The 24,276-nt window shown below is 40.9% G+C and overlaps 1 protein-coding gene across 6 annotated transcripts in view; it reads right to left on the reverse strand.

Annotated features, from left to right (window-relative positions):
* The window catches only part of PPP1R12A (protein phosphatase 1 regulatory subunit 12A), a 130,098-nt gene extending 126,522 nt beyond the window's left edge, over positions 1 to 3,576 (reverse strand). For 2 of the 6 annotated variants that reach the window (XM_040554052.1, XM_040554030.1), the window contains exon 1: positions 2,743 to 3,147. In XM_040554052.1, the coding sequence (XP_040409986.1) occupies positions 2,743 to 2,979 (237 nt within the window). In that variant the 5' untranslated portion in view covers positions 2,980 to 3,147. Of the gene's footprint in view, positions 1 to 2,742 lie in introns of all 6 variants that reach the window. The other 4 variants (XM_040554021.1, XM_040554056.1, XM_040554043.1 and 1 more) reach the window with 4 other exon arrangements.
* Positions 3,577 to 24,276: the final 20,700 nt, after the last annotated feature.

Here is a 24,276-nt window from a genome sequence, read left to right on the forward strand (position 1 = left end):
TATATACATCCTCCCATAGATAAATTGCATATCTAGTTTTGTCTTTTTTGCTGAAGGCCTAAGCTGGATGTATGCTGAAACAAATTCTTAAAGGAAGAAAACAATGTCCAAATCCAACATTACACGCAGGAATAAAAGTCACCATCTAACAACAGGTTTTTTTTTCATAGTTCTTCAAGACTTAACTCAAAGCAATTTAATTGACATGCCCTCAGCTATAATGCACTCAAGTCTGCAGTGAAATAAAATGAAATCACTCACTGGCATTGATGAGAGATGAATGAAATGCCTGCATATGCTCTCCCTTTTCCTCCCCTGAGGAGAACCAAGCCAACTGTAATCCCCCCCCCCCATACACAGTAAAGAAAATAGTTCTACACAGAGCTTCCTGAAGGTAATGACATCTTACCCCACTGAAATGGGAAGTTTACTAAAGTAATTAGCTAACAAAGCTTGATACTCCATTAGAGACAAGACCTGAAGCTCACCAGAATTCCAGGATTAATAGTACTTCCCCCTCAGCATTTCCAACCACCTGGGGTATGGGGAAAAAAAAAACACACAGCTTAGGCCGTTTCCTATAACTGTTACATATAACTGGGGAAAAAACGAAGGCCAAATAGGAAGAGAATTAAACATTTCATATACCGTCAGACACGTGTTTTTTCTTAATAACTGCGGAAGAAAAGTTAGACGCAAGACAAAAACCTACCCTAACAAGGTAGAGTCACTTTGTCTTTGTGGACAAGTTTATTCCTGTGAAGCAGTAAAACCTACATGGAATCTGACAAACAAAAAAAAACCCAACAACAATGCAACAGCAGCCATGGCAGTCTTAAACACAACAGACTTTAACATTATTGACATTTGTCACTCTTCCTGACAGTTCTGACTGACTAGCTGCTGAAGAGTTTCCTTTGGGAACAGATACAGCTTTGATCCATTCTACAGCCAAATCTGATTAAATGAATCAACACTATAGACTGTGTAACGTACGATTTGCACCTTTTATATGGCATACTAGAGAAAACATATTGATGATAATAAAGTGAAACCATAACAAAATGGTTGCGGGCAAGGATTTGTTGTTATGTCTGCCCCCCTCCACACCTTTTTTTAAGAACATAAAGATGCCTGGACTGCCTCAAGAGGATTATCGTTTCACAACTGATCTTCTTATTTGCTTTTAATATCATAAGACCAGAAAAGGCTCTTTGGTATCACTAAGAGCAGGAGAGTGAGCAAGAGTTTTAACAGTGATGTAAATCTTTACCTCCTTTCTCTTAGACTTCACCCTTCCAAGCTACAAACTGACTACAGGTAGAAAGAAGGGCAGAATAACTCCTGAGTAATTTTACTGCAAGCTTTGGTACCCACAGAGTCAATCATTTGAAAATGCTCTCTAGACGCCATGGAGAGAAACAGCACCATTCATCTCATTCTAAGAGAGTTAAACCAAATGTCATCCTTCCCTACCAATCACCACCAGCCCACAGTAACTCGCTGACCCAACGATCTAACCAGTTAAGGAATGACTTCTAATACAGAGCTCCCCTCATGCACAAAGCAATCATAACTTGGTTCGAAAAGAATAAATACAGAAAAAAAAACCACTATGAAGTGACAGGGTAGCCTGGAGTCAGGTAAGCCTGCTGCAGTAACATTGTGACAGAGTTAACCACAACACCCAGTCATTCTTCCACTTCAGTTCACAACTGAAAGTAAACCAACCCTTTCCACAGCCAAATGAGAGATGACTTACATACAGGAAACAGGGCAGAAAGTAGCAGAAATTTACATCTTATGTTCAGAATTTGGCTCTATCCTTTCTTACTTCATTACCGTGGGGCAGCTAACACTTGTAGAAATTCACATCCTCGAAAAATCTGTATGGGGTGGATAACACACATTGAATTCGCCACCTCATTTTTGAGAAAAACACAACATAACAGTGTCCTCACCTAACCGTTTGGGGAAGATTTCTGCTCGATCAACCTACATCTCAACCGTTTTTTTTTTTCCTTGAAAAAACGAACAACTTCTAAACTCAGGAACAAGAAACTAGCCTGTCAAAGACTGTGTTTTTTTTTTTTGCTTTTTGGACATCCAGCGAATGTAATATCGCGTCGAAGCTCTTGGCCTTCTAGAGAAAGAAAAACTATTCAGGCAAACCCGCATTATCTCCGGATTGCCACAGCCTTTCCTTATTTGGCTAACGTTTTGAGATTCCAATCAGACTGCTATGAACTTCAACATGCACAAAGCATCCATTTTGAGGAAACTTCACAGCCAGTTTCCCTTCCATTCCCCCCCCTGCCCCGAGCGCGAGTTCCCTCTGGGCAGCGCCCCCCCCCCGCACCCCCCCCCCCGCCGCAGCCCCACGGCAGAACAAAGCCATCCGGATTCCTTCGGGCTGCTCCCAGCGAACGGGCCGAGCAGCCCCGGAGCCCCGCTCCGCTTCCAGCTCGCTCCCACACTGCGGCAGGAGCCATGGCTACGGGGAGAAACCCTCCCGTTACCGCTCCGCAAAGCGCTGCCTCCCCCCGCCAGCCGGACGCAGCAGGAAGCCGCACCCGGGACCCCGGCCCCATGGGGGGGGGGGGGGGGCGAGATACCCTCGGGGGAGGCCGCCCCGGCGCTGCGGCCCCCCGGGGGGCACCTGCCCCGTCCCCTGTTTGCCACCGGGTAGCCCAGCCTCGGGAGGGCCCGGCCCCTGTGTCCCCCCCCATCGCCCGCACGGACCTGGTGGAGCGCGGTGAGCCCGTCCACATTGGCGTAGTTGATGTCGGCGCCGCGCTCCAGCAGCCGCAGCACCTCCTCCGTGTCGCCGCTGGAGCAGGCGGCCAGGAAGACAGCGCCGTCGTCGAACTTCACCTTGGTCTTCTTGCGCTTCACCACGGGCGGCTCCAGGTCGGTCTCGGAGCCGATCCAGCGCTTGAGCTGCTCGTTCCGCTTCTGCTTGGCGTCCGCCATCTTCATGCCCCGCTCCCGCCGGGCCCCCTTGGCGGTCGCGGCGCGGCGGATAGGCTTTATACCGCCACGATCCCACAGCGCACCGCGGCCCGCGCTCGCCCTCGCTCGCTCGCGCACCCACCCAGCCGGAGGGCGCGGAGCGGGAGGGAGCCGGAGGGGAGGGGCGCGGAGGCGCCGCCGGCCTCCTTAGCATAACCCCGCGAGATTTCAGCGGCGGGGAGGGGCGGGGAGGGGTGGGGGAGAGAAGGAGAAGGGGAGGGGAGCGCGGGGGGGCGCGGCCAGTGACGTCACGGCCGGGGGTGGGGGCTTCGAGGCAGGGCTCGGGGGGGGAAGGGGCCTAGTGCCCCCCTCTCCTCTGCTGGTGTTACAAGAGTTACAACGCACACGCGCACCATTTGAAGGTGTAAACCCTAAAATGTACTTCCTCAAGACACACAGCTTCTAGGAAGCGAGCCGTTCCGTGCAGTCAGTTCCCTTCCCCGAGCACAGCGTGTTTTCCTTACCGTAAACAATACACATTTCCATTTAAATTGAGGCATCTCTGGGGATAAAACGTGGTTTTAAGCTTACTGGAAAAAAAAAAGTTTTAATTTCAAGTAATTACAGGAAGCAAAGTATAGTCTGAAAGGGTCACCAAACCTCATACTCTTCGAATTTTGCATGGTTTGTTCTTTTCTTAATTATAATGTCTCCTTCTTTCGTTACGGTGGGCAGCCTCACAGCCCGCTCTGCCTTCTTATTTCCGTTTTTATCCATAAGAATGTCAGTGGCATTGCACAAGAAGCGATGGTTCAGGTTATGTACCTTTAGCAGCGTGTTCTCGCTAGTGCTCTTCACAGCAGATTCTCACCTGCAACTATTTGCGCGGTACCCCTCACATTTGATCACACAGCGGTGCGTGACACGCAACCCACTGAAAATTTGCAGGAGCAACACAATTGTGGGTGTTTGAAAGACAGTACCTGGTAGGCAAGACAAAAGATTTGCCAAAGAAAGTCTTGCAGTCTAAACAGGTGGATGAACAATGACTTGGCATCTAATTAATACATTCCCATTGATGACCCATGTGTCTACTCAGAGATACAGTTTATGTTCCTGGACCTGATAGTGCATAATCCATTTCAGAAGTTGTCTTTGTAGTGTTTGTTACTCACGCGGGTAATTGAGTGGTGCCCAGTATGCACAGTTACCAGCCTGCAGCTTGGCTGCAACTCCTGACTTGTGGCGAAGGAGAGGATCTGTGCGGCATCCAGCTGCATACTGTGGTCTTGTCCTCTTGGGCATCCTTCCCTGGGGACAGACTCTCAATCCAATGACATTCTGTAAGGAAAGTACCTTCCCACAAAAAGGAATGAACGTCCTCTGTCCCCAGGTGTCTCCAGTATTGTGGGTGTACCCTCCCCAGCGCCCTGCAGAATTCTCTTTCCCTCTCTCAATCGACTTTCTGAAAATTTGGCTCTTCAGAGAAACCACATACCTGAAGAATGTAGTACACCAATTTCAGCAAGGATTTAACTCAAGAATCAAGTGCTTTACTGGCAGCAAAGTAATTCTAGGCAAATTGATAGGTACTTACTTGAAATGCCTTCTCAGGAATTTCATTGGTAGGGAGCATTTTTTTTAGGTTTCCATCAGGGCTCCAGTCCCCACTCCTTGACTTTGTTCCTCCAGCTCTGCTTTTTCTTTCTGGTCATGGGTCCTCCTTCAGCTCCTTAAACTTACTCTTGGCTTGCTAGGGAAATGCAGAGGTTCTCCGGCTCAGAAAGCATGTCCCTTTCTGTTCTTAAGTAACATACAGTCTGCTTTTAAAGACCATGTCTAATAACTTCCTCTTGATTCCTTTCTCCAGGGCATTTTTCACTGATTCATCTCCAGCTTCACAGAGAACTTTGACAAATGTCTTTCCTTACACTGCAGCTATTGGTATGTTCTACATTCTTGACTTCATTTTTTCTTGACTTTTTCATTTTCTGTTCTTTTTTGATTGTACCTCATTATTTTGGAGTTATGTCATGTTTAAGGCTTTTTACACACCCCACAAGCAATGTATGATTCATCTGTGCAGCTGGTTTAAATTCAGATATTCTGTGTATATGGGGTATATATGCCTTTCCCAAATACCTGTGTGCTCTGCAGTAAATTATTTTAATTGGTCCTTGAATGTGATTTAGCAAAGCATATGATCTTTCTTAAGTAAAAAAGTATAGCTGTCACTCATGTGTATTTGTTCATCTCTGCAATTGTCCCCATTTTCTGTATTCAACAAAATTAAGCCACACTTCAGAGCAAGAATGATAAGAGTAATAATAATAATTCTTAACACTTGTTTTTAATTTTCTTCCTTATTTTTCCTTTTTCATATAAGCTTATAATTTCATAAAAGCTTATATTTTCAATAGCAAAGGCGTACTGGGCCATACTCAATCATACCAGTTTGATGTCATTTGTTATCAGTGTAAAATCATAGTACCTGAGAGAAGATGAGACTCTGCAGCTTCTGATTTGGTACTAATTAAGATGAACGTATACAATTGAGATAAATATATATAAGTACCAATAAAAATTTCTGCAGAAATCTGGTGAAATTCATCTATACAGAGGCCTGGCCCAAACCCTGTATATTAAGGCTCACTTTGAAGACCATATTAAAAGTGAGTATAAAATTTTCCCTGAAACAGGCATTACTGGTTGGTTTGATTACAAAACAATATCACAAAATTGAATTAGATCACTGTGTAAGTGTGTGTGTGTGTTTACAATAATATCAGTGTGCTCACAAGAGTCACTTACCATTTTAGGCACATGAACTGTGTGCAACATAAGGGCACACCATGTAGACCTAGTTTTACCAAGCTGTTTTGATATACCTCTAGCAGACTATTTTCTGTAAAATCCTTTGTATGTATATACATAGCACTAAAAGTGATTGAATGTATAATTTTCCACATACGAATAGTAGCTCTTAATTCACTAGGTATACCTTTCAAGATAACTTGAGAGATGGCATGTGTGTGTGTATATATTTGCAGTTAGTTTAATGACAGGCTTCAAATGATCAACAAAGTGATTTAACACTAGGATTTTTATCAGTGTGTTTTCCAGTTTTCCATTTTCTCTTAAAAGCATTACAGGCGTTGTTCAAAGCTAATTCCTGCAGGCTTCCATACAACAGAAGTACATAGATGAAGTTTTTGCACTACCCGAAATAGTCAGCTTCTGGGATGTAGAATTTTTCTTCTGACCTCCTAAGGATAATTGTTGAATTGTCTTTCATCTCAAGCAGCAACAGACACATTGTGGCTTCTAAAAATTTTGTCCTAATGTTTTTCTCTCCCCAGTGAAGAAAACTAATATATCAAAGTTAATTTCATCAGCTCCAGTTCTGGAAAAAATGGATAATTTGAAGGGACAGTGACAAATACTGTATATATTGACATAAAACTTCCTGATAATTCTTCCAGATTTTTATAAAGAACCATAGATTTTAAAATGAGAAATTGGATAAGAAAATATAGAAGCCTTTTTCATCATGAAAAGGCCATAATAGGGATACTTATCATAAGAATAAGGCATTTCTTTCATATTTTTTGACAGTCATATTCATTTCTATAAATATGTTGTATTCTCTTCTCTGATTCTGTGACAAACCCACACAAGTAACAGTGAAAACTCTCATACATTCTTTATCCAGAAAAAAAGAGGTAGGAAGACTATGCACAAAGTGCTATCAAAGTTTTGAAGTAAATTATGTAAGAGGCAGACTTCTCATTCTTTGGTTTCTTTCAGTTCAGACTAAGGTTGTTACACAGAAATGCCACATTTCAAGGTGGTTTAGTTTTTAATGCTGCATAATCCTGAGTCACCAAAACCAGAACTAAAACTACCATAGCAACCCAGGCACATATTTATAGACTGTGCAGTTCTGAATCAGATTTGCAATGGTGTATTCTCCCAGCATCTTCAGTAAGCTTTACACAGATTGCCATCTTAATATTCTTGGATGGCAATGCAAGCTAACATTTAAGCTTGATTCACATACAGATTCTCTGACATTCTTCTACTTGTACCCATCTGTTAAACTGGCATGCACTCTACTGACAATTTCACTAGTGCATGGGTTAAGCTAAAAATAGTTGTTTTGGTTAGTAAAGAGTAACACCATGCCCTTTAGAAATGGGGAAATATGCTTATTTATAAAATTGACTTTAGAAAACCATTCTTACTTTCAGTTGTATTTAAGTTGTGCCTAGTCACTCCATGAAAAATATCAAGATTGAACTGTGTTTTGTTTAACAGAAATATAGGCACTCTATTTCTTTGTGGTCCCTGCAGTCCTGGGAATTCTGCACATATGTAAGTGCAGACCTCTTGTTAGACACTGCTGTGACAATTGTCCATTTTGGCCTCGTGCTGGTGAGAACAAGTACCTTAGCTTTATTCTAATGTAAAAAAATGCCACATAATCTTACGTCTGCTTTTACCAATCTCTGGTAAGCTGGCAACATGTTTCTTTTCCACTGTTCTGTGTGGTTTGAGTCAAGGAGTGTGCCGCTGAAATGCACAATTTAAATACTTGGGGGAAGGGAATGACCTGTCACTCTGAAATGCACGCAAGATGTTCCCTGGGAGCTGCATTCTGAACATATCACAGCTGAGAAACGTACTTCCAGAGCTGCAGGAGGACGATTTGGACAAAGAGAAATGAAAGACATCCAAGTCTAGTTTCTCACAATGCAAATATACATACACTGAAGGGTTATTGACAGTAGTGACACTTAGATTTCTGCCCCTCTGCTACTGTAAGGCATGTGACTTTCCTTTTTAGATACTTGTCTTGGTATATGAACGTGTCCTTTCTCAAACTGCTAGTTTAAAAATACTAAAATCTGAGTTTGGCCAAACAATTGGCTTGGCTTGGATTTGGGGCTTCTATGAGTATGCCCTGCTGGTCATGGTGCCTACAGGCTCTATTTTTGTGAGCCAGCAGAGCATATGACATAACTGCGCACTCACATCATGACTAGTCTTAGCAGTGTAGTAACATAAGTAACACACCTATATCAGTGACAAAAATAAAAATGTTGTCCTTTGGCCTCTTCAGGAAGCCATTAAAAGGAAAACCAATTGCTTTTCTTTAAAAGAGAAGTGGCTGATAGTATCGTGATGCTTATTTATAAGGATATTCATAATAACTGTAAGAATATTCATGATAACTATAACAACATTCATAATAACTTTTTTCCCTGAATACAACAGAAACCAAAAGCAGCTTTCTTGCTTAGAAATCACTTTTTCTAGTAGTTTGTTGTCCTAATAAACACTTCCACTATTGTTATTTTTCTCCTCGTGTTTGTTATTAGCCTTGCGTTCGCTATGTAGGGTTACTTCTTCTGCAGGTAACTCCTCAGGCTACAGCTTCACTGATCAGACTTCATCCCAAGTCATCAAGTGACTCCTCTGGTGGCCTCTTATTGTTCCTTAGCACGAGTTCACAAAGAAATTGAATTGCTTCATCCTGTCAGTTTAAAAGAAGGGTGACTTAGCTGAGACAATTAATCTGACACAACATTAATCTGTGGCAACCACTAATGTAACACTACGGTAACTCCAGAAGCTTTAACTTCAATATCGTGAATACGGAGATGTGCGCTTCCAAACCTTTTAATATATCTTCCTGTTCAACAGGTTTATGATTTTCAATCCCCATCTGACAAAATTAATTTTCTTACCTATTCCTAAAATGGATTGCTGGCCTGCAACTCCCCCATTCAGTCATCATGGTAACTTGAAAGGCCCGATTGAGATGGGACGCATAAAAATCTTTTTTTCTCTAGCAGATGCTTAAAGTAACCCAAAACCAGCTTCTTCCCACCAAAATATTATTTAGTCACTTAGTGTAAGAAGAGGAAAAGGTCATAAGCTCTAGATCTCATCCAAAATTTATTCTTTTCCTAGACATTTTGGATTTATGACACAGCCTTCTATTTGTCTGAAAGAGAAAGCATTTCTTCCCAGCATTTTTTCAGTCTCTTCTTCAGAGACTGGTGCTGAGTTTCTCCAGTTAACTGAGGCATCCAGGCAAGTTACTGCCAGGACAAGGGCCAGTCCTTCACCCTTTGTACTGCCCTCTCCCTACTCCCATATGCACAGACACTGTTTCCAGCCTTTCCACGGGCTTTGGTGTTCATCTGACACCACAGTGAGTGGTCAACTCTGGCAGACTTTTTACTTTTTGGCTTGGTTAGTTTCCAGATGGTCTAGAAAATTGAATAGACTTGTAAAAGGGTCACAGAAGCTTTCCAGAAGAGATGTGAGTATGTGGCCAGGACTGGAGAAAGACAGAGCTGCTCTTTTCAGCAGGGAGACATTCAGTAGGCTCAACCATCACATGAAATATCACCCACAGTTCTAGCTGTGAACTTTGTTATTTTTCCTGGAAAGGGTTTTGTTTGTTTGTTTTTGTTTTTGTTTGGTTTGGTGTTCTTTAGGCCTAGGTTCTGTCTTGAGTAAAGTAAATCTGCAAGCTGGAGTAAGGCGAGAGAGCACAGCCGAGTCAGTTCTTTCGCCCAGCATTATGCCTTCTCACTGGAGGTGCTGTACGTGGGAGGACTTTGCTTCCTGTTTCCTTCCGAGAGCTGCCAAATAGGATTTTGTACAAACATGATGAGTGGAGGGCTAGAAAATTTTCATATTAAATGATAAAACTAATGTTCTCATTCTTGACAGTCTTCATTTTAAACTGAACTCTCAGTCCCGGGAGTACAGCAACAGTGGCGTGAAGAAAGCCAGGACCCCAGCTGAGATTCACCCCAGAGACACAGCTGGGCGATTCCAAGGTTCATCTCCCATGTCCTCCTGCCCCTTCCTCCCAGGCATGTTTATGTTCCGGCCACTTCCCTGCGAGCAGTACTGGTGTTGCTACTTTTTTATAACTAGGACAGAGTCATAGGGTACTTTTACTTCAAGCACTAAGTCAGACCTGAAGTGCTGAGATTGCTAAGATCAGACACCTGGCTCCAGGTTGCATTAAGTATTCCTTGATTTGTGTTTTTATTTATGTGCATTTTGTTGCTCTCTCCTTATAATGGAACTCAAGAAAGTAAAGGCTGGTCCTCTGAAAGTTCTGCATTATGCTTATTTTAAGACGGATAGATAATTATGTATTATGAATTGCTACTATTTAAGCTGGATTAATAGGAGTACAATGAACTTTCTAATTGTGTGATTAATTACAGTTTATAGATACGATTTTAAAGTTAAAATGTTTTAACTCTCTTGATTAGTAACATTTTAATTATTTCTTTATGACTGTGTCCTGATGGGTAGAATAACTAACAGGAAGTTAGAACATTTCTCACTCTGCATCTCAGTCTTGATTTTACATGGAATAAATAACTCCAAGTTCTTAATTTTCCATTCCTGACCTCATTTTGTATTTAAACCTCAGGAGCTGAATAAAGTATGTTGATCACAGTAATTAGATTCTTTTCACTCCCAGTCCTCACAATTTAAGGTTTAAAAAGTTTAAGTTAAAGCCTTAATAAAGATATAAAAGCCTGCTGTAGGTAAAGCCCCCAGTGTTGCAGCTTCTTTTGCAGTGGGGTTTTGATTGAGCAAGGAGTGCTCAGAAAACCCACAAACACTCTTATGTTTTAGAAAACACTACACTTATTTATTTGATAAAATGTCTGTGCTACAGTTTTGTGGGTTCCCATATTTCAAAAACTTATTTTTTATATAATTTAAAAAATGGGTGTAATATTAAATCTTAGGATCTTGCTAAAATCACAGTCTCGCTCCCAGAAAAATAAATGTCAAACAATTACTGCAAAATGAGAAGGGTCTGCCTTACTCTCTCATCACTTTGCATTTAGATGAGATTGGAGAACATGGGCAAATACTATAGAAAAAGAAAGACTGTAAAAAAAATAATAGCTTAAAATACCTTTCTGATGTCTGCTTCCTGTAAAAAATAACTAATCCATACCAAAAATTCAAAATCTGTCCCTGCTTTTCTGCATCGCATATTTAGGAGCATCCTTACTTTCAAAGAGTCATCAGACAGTTCCCTGCACAAAATGGGAATATCCTGCAACCATATCCCGCAATATCATCTCCATCATATAACACTCACACTTCTCTGCAGCAGCAATAAGCACATAGAAAAATGTATTTCTTAATATTTTATACCCAAAATGTATGCAGGTTTGATGTAAATTTATTCTAGAAGTATAATTGTGTAGGTGATACGTACATAGGTCAAGTTAGATGCTTGCTCCAGCTAGAGAAAGTATAGATGCCTTAGTTTATATCTATTTAAAGTGGTCAAGGCTAGATTTGGGAACTTCTGCTCATTTCAGTGAGTTTATATAAGCTGCCACTAATGTCCCACTGAAACCCACTGCAGATACTTATACAAGTAAATGATTTCCAGTATAAGTACAGGTTCCAAAATCTGAGATTTAATTATATGTTAACTTATTGTGGGGTTATACACCACACAGACAATTTACGGCCTGACTGTTTATTCAGATTAAGCATGTTATAGCAGATTGGGAGTCGCATTCCCTTGTTATATAACATTCCCACAGATTTGCACTTTGGCTTTGGTAAGGAGGTGAAAATCAGGCCTCAAAGCAACAATTATGCTACACGGTCCTCATACATAGAGAGATAAAGCTAAATATAACATAAAGAATGCCATTTGCCCATACAGTGCTAAATGAGCTCCATACCATAATCAAAACACAGTTAAACAAAAACATGCAGTTACCTAGAAACAAAGGCACAAAAGTCTGTCTCTATCACATGCCTAAAAGTGTTTATGGTCAGATCCTGCCACTATTGCTCGCATTGTACAGCCCTTATGAGCAGTCCCATTGAGGTACTAGGGTACTGGAAATGATTTGGAAGTCAACAAATGCTTCATTGCTTTTAAAACTGCCCTGAAATGTGCACTGTTTGGATCCAACATTTGCTTTATTGCTTCCAGCGTACAGGAACTTTGTTAGGTTTGCATTACCTGGCTTGGGTACAAGCTATAGCAGCACAGAGCTCAGCCTAAGTTGCAGAAGTCCAGTAGCCTAAATCAAACCTGCAGTAGCCGACACTAGTTTCCACTGAGCTTTATGCAACCCAAGCACGCTGCTACCAGGAGCCACACCGCTTAGTTTTAAGGTACCTCAAGCACATTTTTGTGGCGTACTCTGACCCTGTTGAGGTTTCATCTGTTGATGTGGAAGTTACACAGGATCAAACCAACAGCTGGTGTGAATGTATTGGATGGAGGCCTGAACATCAAATTTTAGTACTTTAGGTCAAAGATTTGATTTGGGGCTGATAGTGCTTCTCCTGTTCTCAAAATGAAAATGATTGCTCAACACAGCAAAAAGTAATCCAAAGAATGGGACACAGACAGAACTGTCTTCCCTTACCCTGTAGCTCCTACTTCTTACCCAAATGTTTTGAAACACAATTTCTATGCTTCAGCTGAGTTGCACAGTGAACACAGACAGTGTTTTCAGGTAAGCTAAGAACAGCTTTTAGATGAGATGAGACAGGTTTAGTAGAGATTTTTCTGCTTTTGCATCTGTCCCACACAGCAGATTTCTATCTCCCTATGTGTCATGAAGGATGCTGCTCAACATCTGGGCAAACACTGAGACATCTATACATTCTGTCTCTATTCAGCATTTACATTTACTCTGTGCCCTAAAAGTTAGTATCAGTTAGTACAGGTTTTTATAGGTTTATATATATAACTGAGCAAGTATAGGCAGAGATGGTTTCATTTTTTTCTGTGCTCCATGCTGGCGGTGTGTCTGTTCTGGAAATAAAAAGGCTCTTCCTTTCAGGCTCTGTGGGTATATGGCTTCCAGACCAAGTTAGCTCGTTTCTGCCCGGCTTGGAGCTGTAGTGGAACAAGCTGCTGTCTGCCTGCACCTGTCCGTGTAGACTGTTGTGACGGGACAAGGGTGTTGCACGCCTCATAGTGAGGCCCCGGGCTGAAGTCTGGGTGGAGGCAGGAGCCAGGTGATGTAATTAAGGCAATCTGAAATCAAGAACCAGAGACATATAATACTCATTAGCCTAACAGAGCAAGGCAAGAATATGGTCAGAGGTAGGGTTTGGCATCAAGAAGCCAGGGAGTTCGTATGCACTTTGACAAGAACACAGCAAAACTTCAGATGCAGTCAGGGCAGCAGAAGTGCAGGTCATAATGTGAGGGCCAGGGGAAGGAGCACACGGAGCAGGAACAAGGACAGATAGCTCGGGCCAGAACTACGACTAAGCAGGCAGCAGGCGTGAGCTGAGTCCTGAACTGTGAAACCAAAGACAACAACAGATACTAGGCCTAGAGGCAAGGCAGAGAACAGAGTTCAAGCCACTGTGCTTGTTCTGAGGACATCGTTTGTGCACACACCTATCTACCAACATCTAAGGACATCTGTCTGCTGGCTGTAACAGCTGTTTTGGAAGCCAGGTCTACCTCCTGAGGGCATGGCACCCAATGACTGGCCTCTTGAGGGATGAGTCTTCCTTAGCTAGCTGCTGCATAGTCATACCTAGAAGAGACTGTATTTATTTATTCTAACAAAGTTAGAGAAGGATTGTAAGGAAATCTGTGGAGCATTTGGTTCCACAGAATATTAATCAGTATAATGAGGTGCAATCATGTAATCAGTCCCTTTGAGACCTATAAGGCCTACTAGGTATGCGTATATTTATATGTATACTTACTAGGTAAGCATGTGATTATTAAGGACTCTACTTCAATGTAAGTAGGAGCCTTAATTTTCTAGGGAATGAAAGGCTGGAATACAGAGTGGAAATGGGTATTTCAGTACCTGTAGGGCTGATGATGGTGCAAGAAGATAGGTTAGCTTTCTGGCATGTGTGTCAGTCAGTACAATGAAGTATTTTGATGCAGAGGCGTGCACATCTTTGCAGTGTCTGTGAAACGATTGGCATGAATCACAGAATCACAGAATCACAGAATGAGATTAATGCTTATATTAATGTTATATAAATTATTATATTTATATTAATCTAACCAAAGGGATACACCAACAATTATCTCCACAGTGCCCATTGCTCTTGTGCAGTGCAACAGAACTGGATAAGAGCCTTTTTCACTTGGTGCATCTGCTTCTAGCTGGAAAACAGTGAAGATTACATACAAGTGCGAGAAGTTGGGCTTCTGCCAAAATGCCATTTGACATGATGCCAGTTTTTGGTCCTTCAAAAACAAAAAGCTTTTGGCCTTAGCCATTTAGGCACTGCACCAGTTCATTCCCAGCTTACCCTTAGACTTACGAACTATTAGTAAGACTAATTACTCAGCAATGAGATAGGATTTTCAGGGTGGGATGTTCTTACATAACTGTAAATGTAAATGAGAAAGCTTAAGAAAGAAGAATTAGCCTGCATGCTGAACTATCCACATTTGCTTGTTTCTGTCAAATACCTTCCACAAACAGAATTTTTGTCTTCCAGTGGCATACATATGATTATAAAATTTACTCATAGCAAATTATCTTCTGGATTTGTTGACAGTTTATCCCGGGGAGAAAAAAAAAAAAAGAAAAAGAAAAAGAAAAAAAGAATTTAAAATCTTTAAAATAAGAATCTTTAAAATAAATAAAATCTTTAAAATAAATTAAAATCTTTAGAATAAGAATTTAAAATTTAAAATTTTAATATTTCTTGGATATTAAATAGGAAATGAAAAAGGCAGTATCATCTCTTCTGTTTAGGATATGTGTCCACAGCAAAAGTAAGGTTTACAATGCCATGTTTTTTGGACGAGTTTATCATGTCCCGGTAAACAGATTGCAGTTGTGTATTAGCCTTGCTCTAGCTGAATGGTTTGGGAGGTCTTTAGTTTTTGAAGCAGGCACTCTTCTGTTTGCTGTTTAGCGAGTAGTTTAAAAAGTAAATTTTTATAAAGCTTCAGGATTATTTTCCTCTGGTTCCACGAAGTAAAATTCTAGTGCATCAGTTTTAAGAATCACATGGGTTTCTCATGAAATAACAACATTGCTATATAATAATCACTTATTTTCCATCATTTTTAATGCATTAAAATACATTTATTCACTATTTTAATGCATTGTTACATTCTAGAGGTCCTAATTCAATTGCCAGTAGGTTATATTGCTATGCCTTAGCGTGTGTTTCCATTGCCTGAGTTCAGTTATCTAAGTTAGGTGATCAGGGTTGTCCTCTGGAAGGGTCTTTCTGTTTCAGGTGACTACAGAATAAAAGGTGGTTGCTCTCCGAAGATGGGTAACTGAAGTTTGGCAGTGTTAAGATCCCCCACTGCACACTCATTTAAATGAGCAAAACGTGAGTGCAAAGTGGACTGAAAGGACTGAGTTCTGTTACATTTTCTTTGCATGCCTGTAAATGGCTGGACAGGGAATTGAGCTGTTTCAATTCCATCTCAGCCCGTAAAGACTCCCATTGACTGTATGCAGCTTAGACGAGCAAAGGAAGCAGAATCCAAAGCGAAACTTACCCCACAGAAAAACCACCTGTAAGAAGCAATTATTGTTCACAGCTTTCACTGTTGATCCATGCTTTGTAAATCTGTTTTGGAAATGTGTGTTGACACAGAACCTGAATCCCCGCTCAATACTCAGTAGCCAGCTCCACACTACCAGATGTTAGCACCATGATTACGTCTACATTACCAAGTAACTCAGTGCAACAGGAGCAGATCGGCAGCTGGAAATGGCTGGCTCCAAATTCTGCATTTGTATTCTTTATGGGCATTTTACCTCAGATCAGATTTACCGTGATGTTTGAACTTTCTAGGTTTGTATTGTGGTTGGTCCCTCTCACAGATGTGGTTCAAAGTCCTTATGCCCTAATTAGGCTTGGAGCACAGTAGATACACTTTTGAAGTGAAGATTACTCTTTCATTTCCCCCAGAGAGAAGATATTTTGTATGCACCAAAACCACTCTGCAAAACAAACAAGCTTACAGTAAGTGGGGATGATGACTTCAAAACTTCACTGCTATTCTCAACAGAAACACTGCTGTAGATACAGTTCTGAAGACTGCTTACCTAGACTGTTCCTGCTGCACTGCAAAACAATGGCCAGGTCATCCACAGGATCAGTACCACTGCCCTTAATTAAAATACAAATCACATTAGTGCACATCTGGGTGATGAATTACATCGCTGCCATTTCAGCACTGCTAACACTTGCATTTAGTACTCTGGAAAACAACTGGAACATTGCATTTTTCACTTTATTTTGTTATGTGATATTTGACTGTATTTTGTGGTTATAAGCCAGCTATCGTGGGTCTTATATGCAGTAAGAACAATTCAGTTTTCATATAAAGAACTGAAGAAAGATGCTTGTTTTCATTTTCTTTTTTTTTTTTTTAGAAGCAAGATGACATTACATAAGCTACTGTGCATATGTGAACAATATTAGTCTAAATGCTTGTATTTCATTAAATATGCTCCTAATAAATCACCCTTAGTCTTCTTACATTTTTAGTGTTTCGAGAACAATTTGCTGCTGTCCCAAGGCATGAACTTTTCAGTCTGACAATGAGAGCATTTAATTTCAGCTCACTTTAAATAGATTCTTCCAGCTCAGAACGAAGAGGTCTGGCAGCAAAAGTATACATTAATGCCATAGTGATGAACGATTTAAAATACGTTATTTAACTTGGCTACTAATAAAAGTTATTTTCCTGTAACTTTAACATTTCAATGTAAATAATAAAAATGGTCTTTGTTCAGCCTCTGTAATATTTGATAGCTGCTTTGCTGAAGCGAACATGTCTGTCAAGTCCTTGGGAAGAGACTTGAAAATTCAGGTTAAAAATATATTAGCTCAAAAGCTCTGTTTTTACCAAAAAAAAATTCAGTTTACTGAGAATTTCTAATGAATAGTAACAAAAGTAAAATGGAAGACACTCACACAGAAAGGTTAATTTTAAAATAATTTGAGTTAGTAGTATAGAATATATACACTTTATGAAGTTTTAGAAAATCAAGTGTAAACTAAGATAACCCAGACTGGCAAAGAGTATTTACAAACAACATCCATGTGATAAGTATAATTTGAGAACTGTTCAGAAGCATTGGGAATGCTGTAAAATGAATCACAGTCTAGTTTTCTACTCCACACTTACTATAGATAATATGTGTTTGAGGGGGGTGTGGTAGGAGAAATATTGCTTTTGCTGGAAGTTAGTGTCCTAAATCTGTAAATATACAAATGCTATAGTGAATAGGAAGATCCTGCTTTAGACTGAAATATGCTGTACTGCATAGAGATGCTTGCTCACTGCAGAGATTTGGGTATTTCTCTTTAATAGGAAGCTAGTGAAGGACTTTTGGTGTCCTTGGTGTAATAAAGCCTCTCCAGCGCTCCAAAGATGACACGTGTTTCAGAGGGGTCTGTTAAGGAACAAGTCATCGGCTAAAAATGAGATACTTAAAAAGAAACTACAGCTGAAGAGGTATTGTATATGCCATTAGTGCATAGAAGCCACAGTTGGTTCCATAGAGTTATAGCAATAGTGACTCAAAGTGATTCAGCAATTGCTGTTCCACAATAAGCAAAGATTAAGGAAAAAAAAAAAAAAGCCATTATTTGAGCTAGCTCCTACAGATTTAAATTTTAGCAACTATTCCAGATGGATTTGTGGTATTCAGTCTGTCTTTATTGGATGATGGAGACTCAAATTAGAGAAGGATGCAAGAACTGCTTTTTTAGTTACCTTGTCTTCACTGATAATTAGTGTGGACTTTGTATTTACCCTGAAAGCCAGACATAATCACTCTTTCAACTCAGCCCTCTGATGCTGAGGCTTCCAGCCTGGCCACTCTGCTGAACTGGCACATGAGCTATATTCTGCCTTTTCTTGTTTCATAAACCAGTCCTTTGGCTCCCAGGCATTCAGGGACTTAAAGAAAGGCAAGGAAAAAATTGTCTCTGACTTGAGCTGTTGAAGGAGATCCTGAGCAGTGGCTATAGAACCTAAGATAAGAAAACAGATTTCCTGATAGATGAAATTAATATACCAGAGTGTAGGCTGTTGACTGCAAGCAGTAGAAGCAGAAAGAGATCTTGTCAATATGATTGTCAGCAGCCTGTCTGCATGCATAACAATAGTTTCTGTGATACAGTGATGAGTAAAGATTGGCATATTTTAGAAGATGTCTTCAGAATAATGATGAAGACTATTAACATTTAGCAAATCCAAAGTTATTACTGTTAAATATGGGTAGCCAAGGTTGAGCCACCATGATTTTATCAGTAGAACCACCCCTGTTTTGGCATTTACTTCCACGTTGCAATTTGAAATCTGGTTGTTAAAATCTCAGATGTATGCTTATCAAATAAAACTAGCTGACGTATATTCACTCTTGATCCTTTTCCATTAGTGCATCCCTGCATGCTGCATTAACCTTCAGTGGAAGCAGTCCTTTGGCAGCAATGCCTGTGTTCAACCAGTTACAGCATCGAACTCTGTGGCCTGAAGTCACAGTAATTACATCTCAAAGCCCTCCTTTCCCTCCATTATAGTACCCAGTGTGTTTTTAAAATACCTCTTCCCCGGTACTTCCACCTCTAAAGCACAGAGGTATGACTTGGTGCAGATCCAAAGGAAAAACTCCATTCAAAGCCTAGTTCCTTGACTTTCTTGTGGAAGGAGCCCTGAATTTCTTAGTCTATGTGGAGAAGATTTGGTTATGAGATTGTCTGCAGAACAACCCCAAGAGTAAAGACGAAACTCTGGCAGAATTATCACTGTGAGATATCCCACAGCACAAACACTCAGCCCATTTCAGCTTATTCTAGTGAGGCTTTGGCATCCTGACAAGCAAAATATCAGTCAGAATCACAAGTATTATCAGTTATCTCATCACTATCAACATCCATCAGTCCACTGGTCATGTCCTTCACATATTCGTTTCACTGGGATTTGTTGAGCCATCCTGAATGAGCAACCTAAACCACATTAAACACTCCTAAGAATATCCTTACGGAAAAGTTGGAAGGGTTTTCTCATTTACATGTTTCTCATCAGATTATTCTCAGTGGTCTTTCTGTTCTATACTTGAACAGCTAGTATGGGAACTTAATCAGAAGAAAAAAGAAAAAAAGAGGAAATGGTCTCTATTTAAGAGTGTGGAGGCTAGCACATTGGACGCTAAGGAGTGGACTGAGTATCTTTTCAAGAGAGGGCAGGAGAACCAGAAGGCAGTTCAGGAAGTAGACAAGATGTTTTGCAGCCCTGCAGATACCAAAATAATGTATTACAAAGCATTAGGATGCAGAAGAACCTGAGACATACTTGCAGGAACTACTGTAGTGTATGGATGGTTTTGTGGTCTAGGTTACAGCCATCTTCTGCCTCACGGTAATATATTATGGCCAAACTAGGTCTTTCACTTGACCACAGTGTACACTAAGGGGAATTACATGCTAATACGTGATTCATATAAGAAAGGTCAGCACCTTGAACTCTCTTTCTCATGGTTTAAATCTTCATAGAAGCACCTCTGTTTACTATTATTTCCTGTGTAGATCATGATTTACTTTGTCTTTCAAAACTGACATATTCATTTAAAATCAACAGTTCATTTCAAGTCTATATGCAAGCCAACTACCATAACGCAACTTAGCAACTTAGCACAAAGCAGATATTCCTCTGATTCTGACATACTGTCAAAGTATGCCCTTAAGGCCTCCTTCAGGTGTGCATCTCTACTGTCTGCTCTGATAATTACCTTTGTGTCTGGCAGTTCTTAATCAGCAAATGTACTTCTGTCCCTACCCCCTTTTCTGGTAACACTTCCCTTCCTGTTTTACAAATATTCTCTAAAATGCAACATTCAAATATCAGAAAAAAACATTTTTGGCTCACTTAGACAATCAAAGTCTGAGGCATTTCCAGCATCAGTCTTTAAATATGTGTTAAACAGTCATTTTGTATGGCAATGCAAAATGCTCGGGTGATGCTCATATTCTTGTTTATATCCGTGATGAATAGGAAAATAGGTGTTTCCTCAGAAAGCTGTTAGTCCGGCAGCAACACCAATGTTAATGTGGCAGTCTGGGAAGATGGACTTAGGACTTGAAAAAAGACTACAAAAAAAATCCTCTCTGAACAAGTATCATAGGCCTCCCCGATCAGCTGTGTTCACACTAATATGATATGTCCCTGATGATCCAGTAACATTTTCTCAACTGTAGCAAGTTAGCTTTTTTTTTTTTGATATTTTTTTATTTTATTTTTATTTTTTATTGGCAAAGTAGAGAATATGCTGCGGGTGGCAAAGTGTTTATATTATTTCCCTCTAAAGGTCATTTTGGGAGGAAATTGCATTGTGTTCCTTTGTTACTTTCCCTCTATTGCCAATGGTGACGATAAGATGCAGCAAGGCATACTCAGGAGCTTTGCAGTCTTGGATCTTCCAGCTTCCACATAGCTGCTAAAAAACATACAATAGCCTTCAGCAGTGGAAGTGTCATCTCTTTTTCCTCAAAAAAAAACCCTCTCATCATTCAGTGGATGTTGGAGGGCTGGAGCTGAAATCTCCAAGAGAGCTGTCTTCCATAGCCCCTCTTCTCCTGGTGATCATCAACATTTGTACAACAGTTCAGCCTCACCTCTCGTTACTTGTTTCGCAAGCCCTGTTGCTTTCCTTTACCAAATGTAGACATTACTTTGATGCCCATAGCATTCAGGATCTAACTTATTGTCCACCCAGTTATTCTCACTGCTCCACAACCAGGCATTTTGGCAACTGACGAAATTCAGCAAATCAAAAACAAAACAAAGCAACAACCCTCCCACTCCCCAAAACAAAAAACCAACCAAACAAATGCAAACCAAACAGATGCTCTGTGTCTCATATTCAAAAACATCTATTGACTGGTTTATCATCTGTATTTCTATGCAAGTTAACCACGAGAATGAATCGTAGCAGGAAAAAGATTATGAACATTACAGAAGAGATACAAAACAACAGGCACAATAAGATAAGATTAGAGGAAATATAGGCTGGGAACTTTCCGCCACAAGACCCACAGCCCTAAAGAAGGGTTTCTGGAGTCCCAGGACACTGCTGAGCCATCTCACTGGGCGGTGCCGCAGCAGGCAGTGTGTTGAGGGGCTGTGGGACACGTTGCACTGGGAAGGCCAACCCCAGCGAAAGCCCATGGTGCCCACCCCATCCACCCAAACTGCTGTGCTGCCAGCTGCGTGCCAAAAAGGACACCGGCAGGTAAACATCCTCTCGCTGACATGGCCCCGAATACTTGAAAATAAGCCAACTATGCGTAGCTGACGTGTGTCTGAGAACCTGTGCTCTGCCATAGCGAAGAGAAGTGTTAAAACAAGTACTTTCCTGCAGTATTCATATGGTTCCTCTCCAAAGTGCATCTGCCACTGCAGCTTGCTCGTACACGCAGAGTTGGCCTGGTAGGCCTCAGGGCAGAGCGAAGGTTTTGTTCCCGAAGTGGATGTGTTTCACCTCTGTACTTCCTACATTTTAGAAGCGTGAGTTTCTGCCATTTTAATGATTCATTTCCTACTTTTTAGGGATGTAATTCCCACAATACAGGTACATTGCTCAGGGAGTGTTCTTCTCCCTGGCAAAGACTTCTTCAGCTGCCGCTGACTGTCCCAAGTGGCAGGTGCAGTCCAGCTTCACCACCTAATGTTAATTTTCATATGGCTTGAGATTTTTTTGTATGTGCCAAGTCTGAAGCATATGTGATCAGAATGGGAATGGAGCCAGTCTGAGCTCAAATGTGCTTAAGAACATGGTAGCAAAAACAGTGATTTTTAAACGCGTATTTTGAGGGAGATTATAATTCCTTAAGTCAACCTAATGTCGGTCACTTAAGTTCCTCCAGCGTTAGCTACAGCAAATGTCAAGAGCAACAGAAAAGAGGAGAGCTCTTTATTTCGTTCAAAATTCCCATCTTTAAACAGTAAGCACCATTCTGTCTTTACTCTTTACAGAGATATCAGAGCAGCGGTGCCAGTCTGAAGAGAATACGCTCAGACCACAAAATGCCATCTTTAAGAGGAATTGAAGTCTTCTGAAAGCATTTAAATTATATCAATTTAAAAGTGCAGTAGAAACATTCGTAACTCAAGATGATCTTTGTAAAACATTAGAATACCAACATACTTTACAACGCTTGTCCTGCAGTCAAGCGAAATTTATGACTTTTAACCAGAACCAGAAAAAAAAAAAAAAGAATAAAAAGCCCATTTGCAGGACACATTCTGCTTGTAGAGGCAAATGCGAGAGTCGTTACGCACTTAGCATTAATCACACACTGTTTTAATACTACTGCTGAAGACTGGGATGTTGGACGAGGCATCAGGGTTATTTCCCTATTCTTTCCAAAATATTCCCTGAAACCCTAGGTCAGTGTCTTGCCTGAGAGATAAAGCCACTGATCATTCAGCCTTCTGTCTGCAGCAACAGAAGATTTGAGCTCGGGCTGCACCCTGAGATCTGGACACAACCTTTCTGATGGGGGCAAGGGGGCTGCAGCCCACGGCTGCTGTGGCTGCCCAGAAGTCCTGCCTGCATGCTTAGTGCCATCCTGTGATCCCCAGGACATCTTACTGAGCTCTATTCTTTATGGGCCATGTCTGCCCATCCTTATCCTGAATCAAGACAAGAAGAGCTTTTTGAAAGGTTAAAGGCAGTGCTTCACTGTAAGCCATATGTTAAGGACCGATGAAATGAATAAATAAGTCAGAGTTAATCAAAGAGGAGGAATCATTTTTAGAGTGGATGTAGATGAAAGCAAATTAGTCTTTGTTGTTTTAAAATCATAAAACAAAATTTATTGCTGAATGGGTAGAGCAATGTTTTGGTACATGATTAGAGCAGTGACAGACTAAGAAATGAAAGGAATAACAATTTTTCCATATTGGTGCCTAAAAAATACATGCTTCTGATATTATATGAAGGCTCTATGGATACTTTGTATATCTAGGATTGAAAACCCCTTCTATCTTATCCATTTCTAAAGTCTGGTTTTCCCACTGTATCCATCTATTTAGATTTTTTTTTCACGTTGACGTCAACAGAAAGTAAAAAGATTGTTCAATCTACATAAATAAATGTATCATAAGATAAATGTATGGAACAGAAAAGACAGGGAGGTAGATAGGATGGAGGGAGGGAGGAGGGATGTGGATACACAAACACCCCACGAGTATAGCTGAAGAGAATGAATGAAGCTGGATGCATCAGTAGGCCTTAGCAAGCAGTAAATTGATAGATTTCAAAAATATGGTTAGGAATTGTCAGACAGAACACCCATAAAAGAAAATCTTTTTAAACTCTTAGGTTTGCATGTAGGGGCAAATGTTTTCCCCAGGGCACAATCTGAACAGACCAAAGACGTGCAGGTGTCAGGGTGGGGCTGCAACGATAATCCCTCAGGGTCTCTGTGTGTCTGTTCCATAAATACTGGGGTTTTAGGATTAAAGCTGGTTAAAAACTTCCATCGAGTTCACTTGAAGTGAAAATGCCCCCTTGGCAGAGGGACTTCTGTGAGAAGGATCCATTTTTTATTGATTTTTTAAAACAGAGTTTCAAAGGTACTTTCGGCTCAAAATCATTTCCTGACCATCTTCGCTCAAGAATCTGCATGGCTGCAGGCTGCCTGTGCAAGGCAGAGTGACCTTTAGAGCAACATAGTCCCGGCATGAGCTGTTTCCCACCCCCTCCTGCTACAAAAAAGCCCTGTCTAAGACAATGACAGTACAAGTCTGTCTTAGCTCTGGTTGGCACCTTGAGCTTAGATCTGTGGAGAATGCTGATTTGAACTCCAGCTATTATCCAGAGTTAGACCCCAGGTTACCTTGTTCTTCCTGCTGCTTTAACCCGTTAGCAGCTGTTAGCAATGCACTTCTTGGCCCCAAGAGACAGGGGGAATGGCAAGTTACCACCTCAGTGACTTCATGATCCTGTTTCAATCACGTAATTGCTTACAAGGAAAATTAACATTAGGAAAGCACTTAATGTGTTTACAGGCATCTTCTAATACAGTTTTGGCATGGAAACAAGGAGAAGCCAACATCTTATAACCAGCTCTTTGCTTACATAAATGAAGTTACTAAAAACTGAGAACTGCTGCTTTAATATGCCACTGAATGGTTATTCCTGTTGACCCTCCCCTTTTGGAGTATAAACCTGTGTTGGAGCCACGTGGCAATACTTTTCTTTGCCACACATCTGGTACAGAGGTTTCCTCCTCCTGGAGGTTTCTTCCTGCCTGTAACCC

Source organism: Cygnus olor, chromosome 1 (genome assembly GCF_009769625.2).
Source record: "Cygnus olor isolate bCygOlo1 chromosome 1, bCygOlo1.pri.v2, whole genome shotgun sequence".
Classification (NCBI taxonomy): Eukaryota; Metazoa; Chordata; class Aves; order Anseriformes; family Anatidae; genus Cygnus; species Cygnus olor.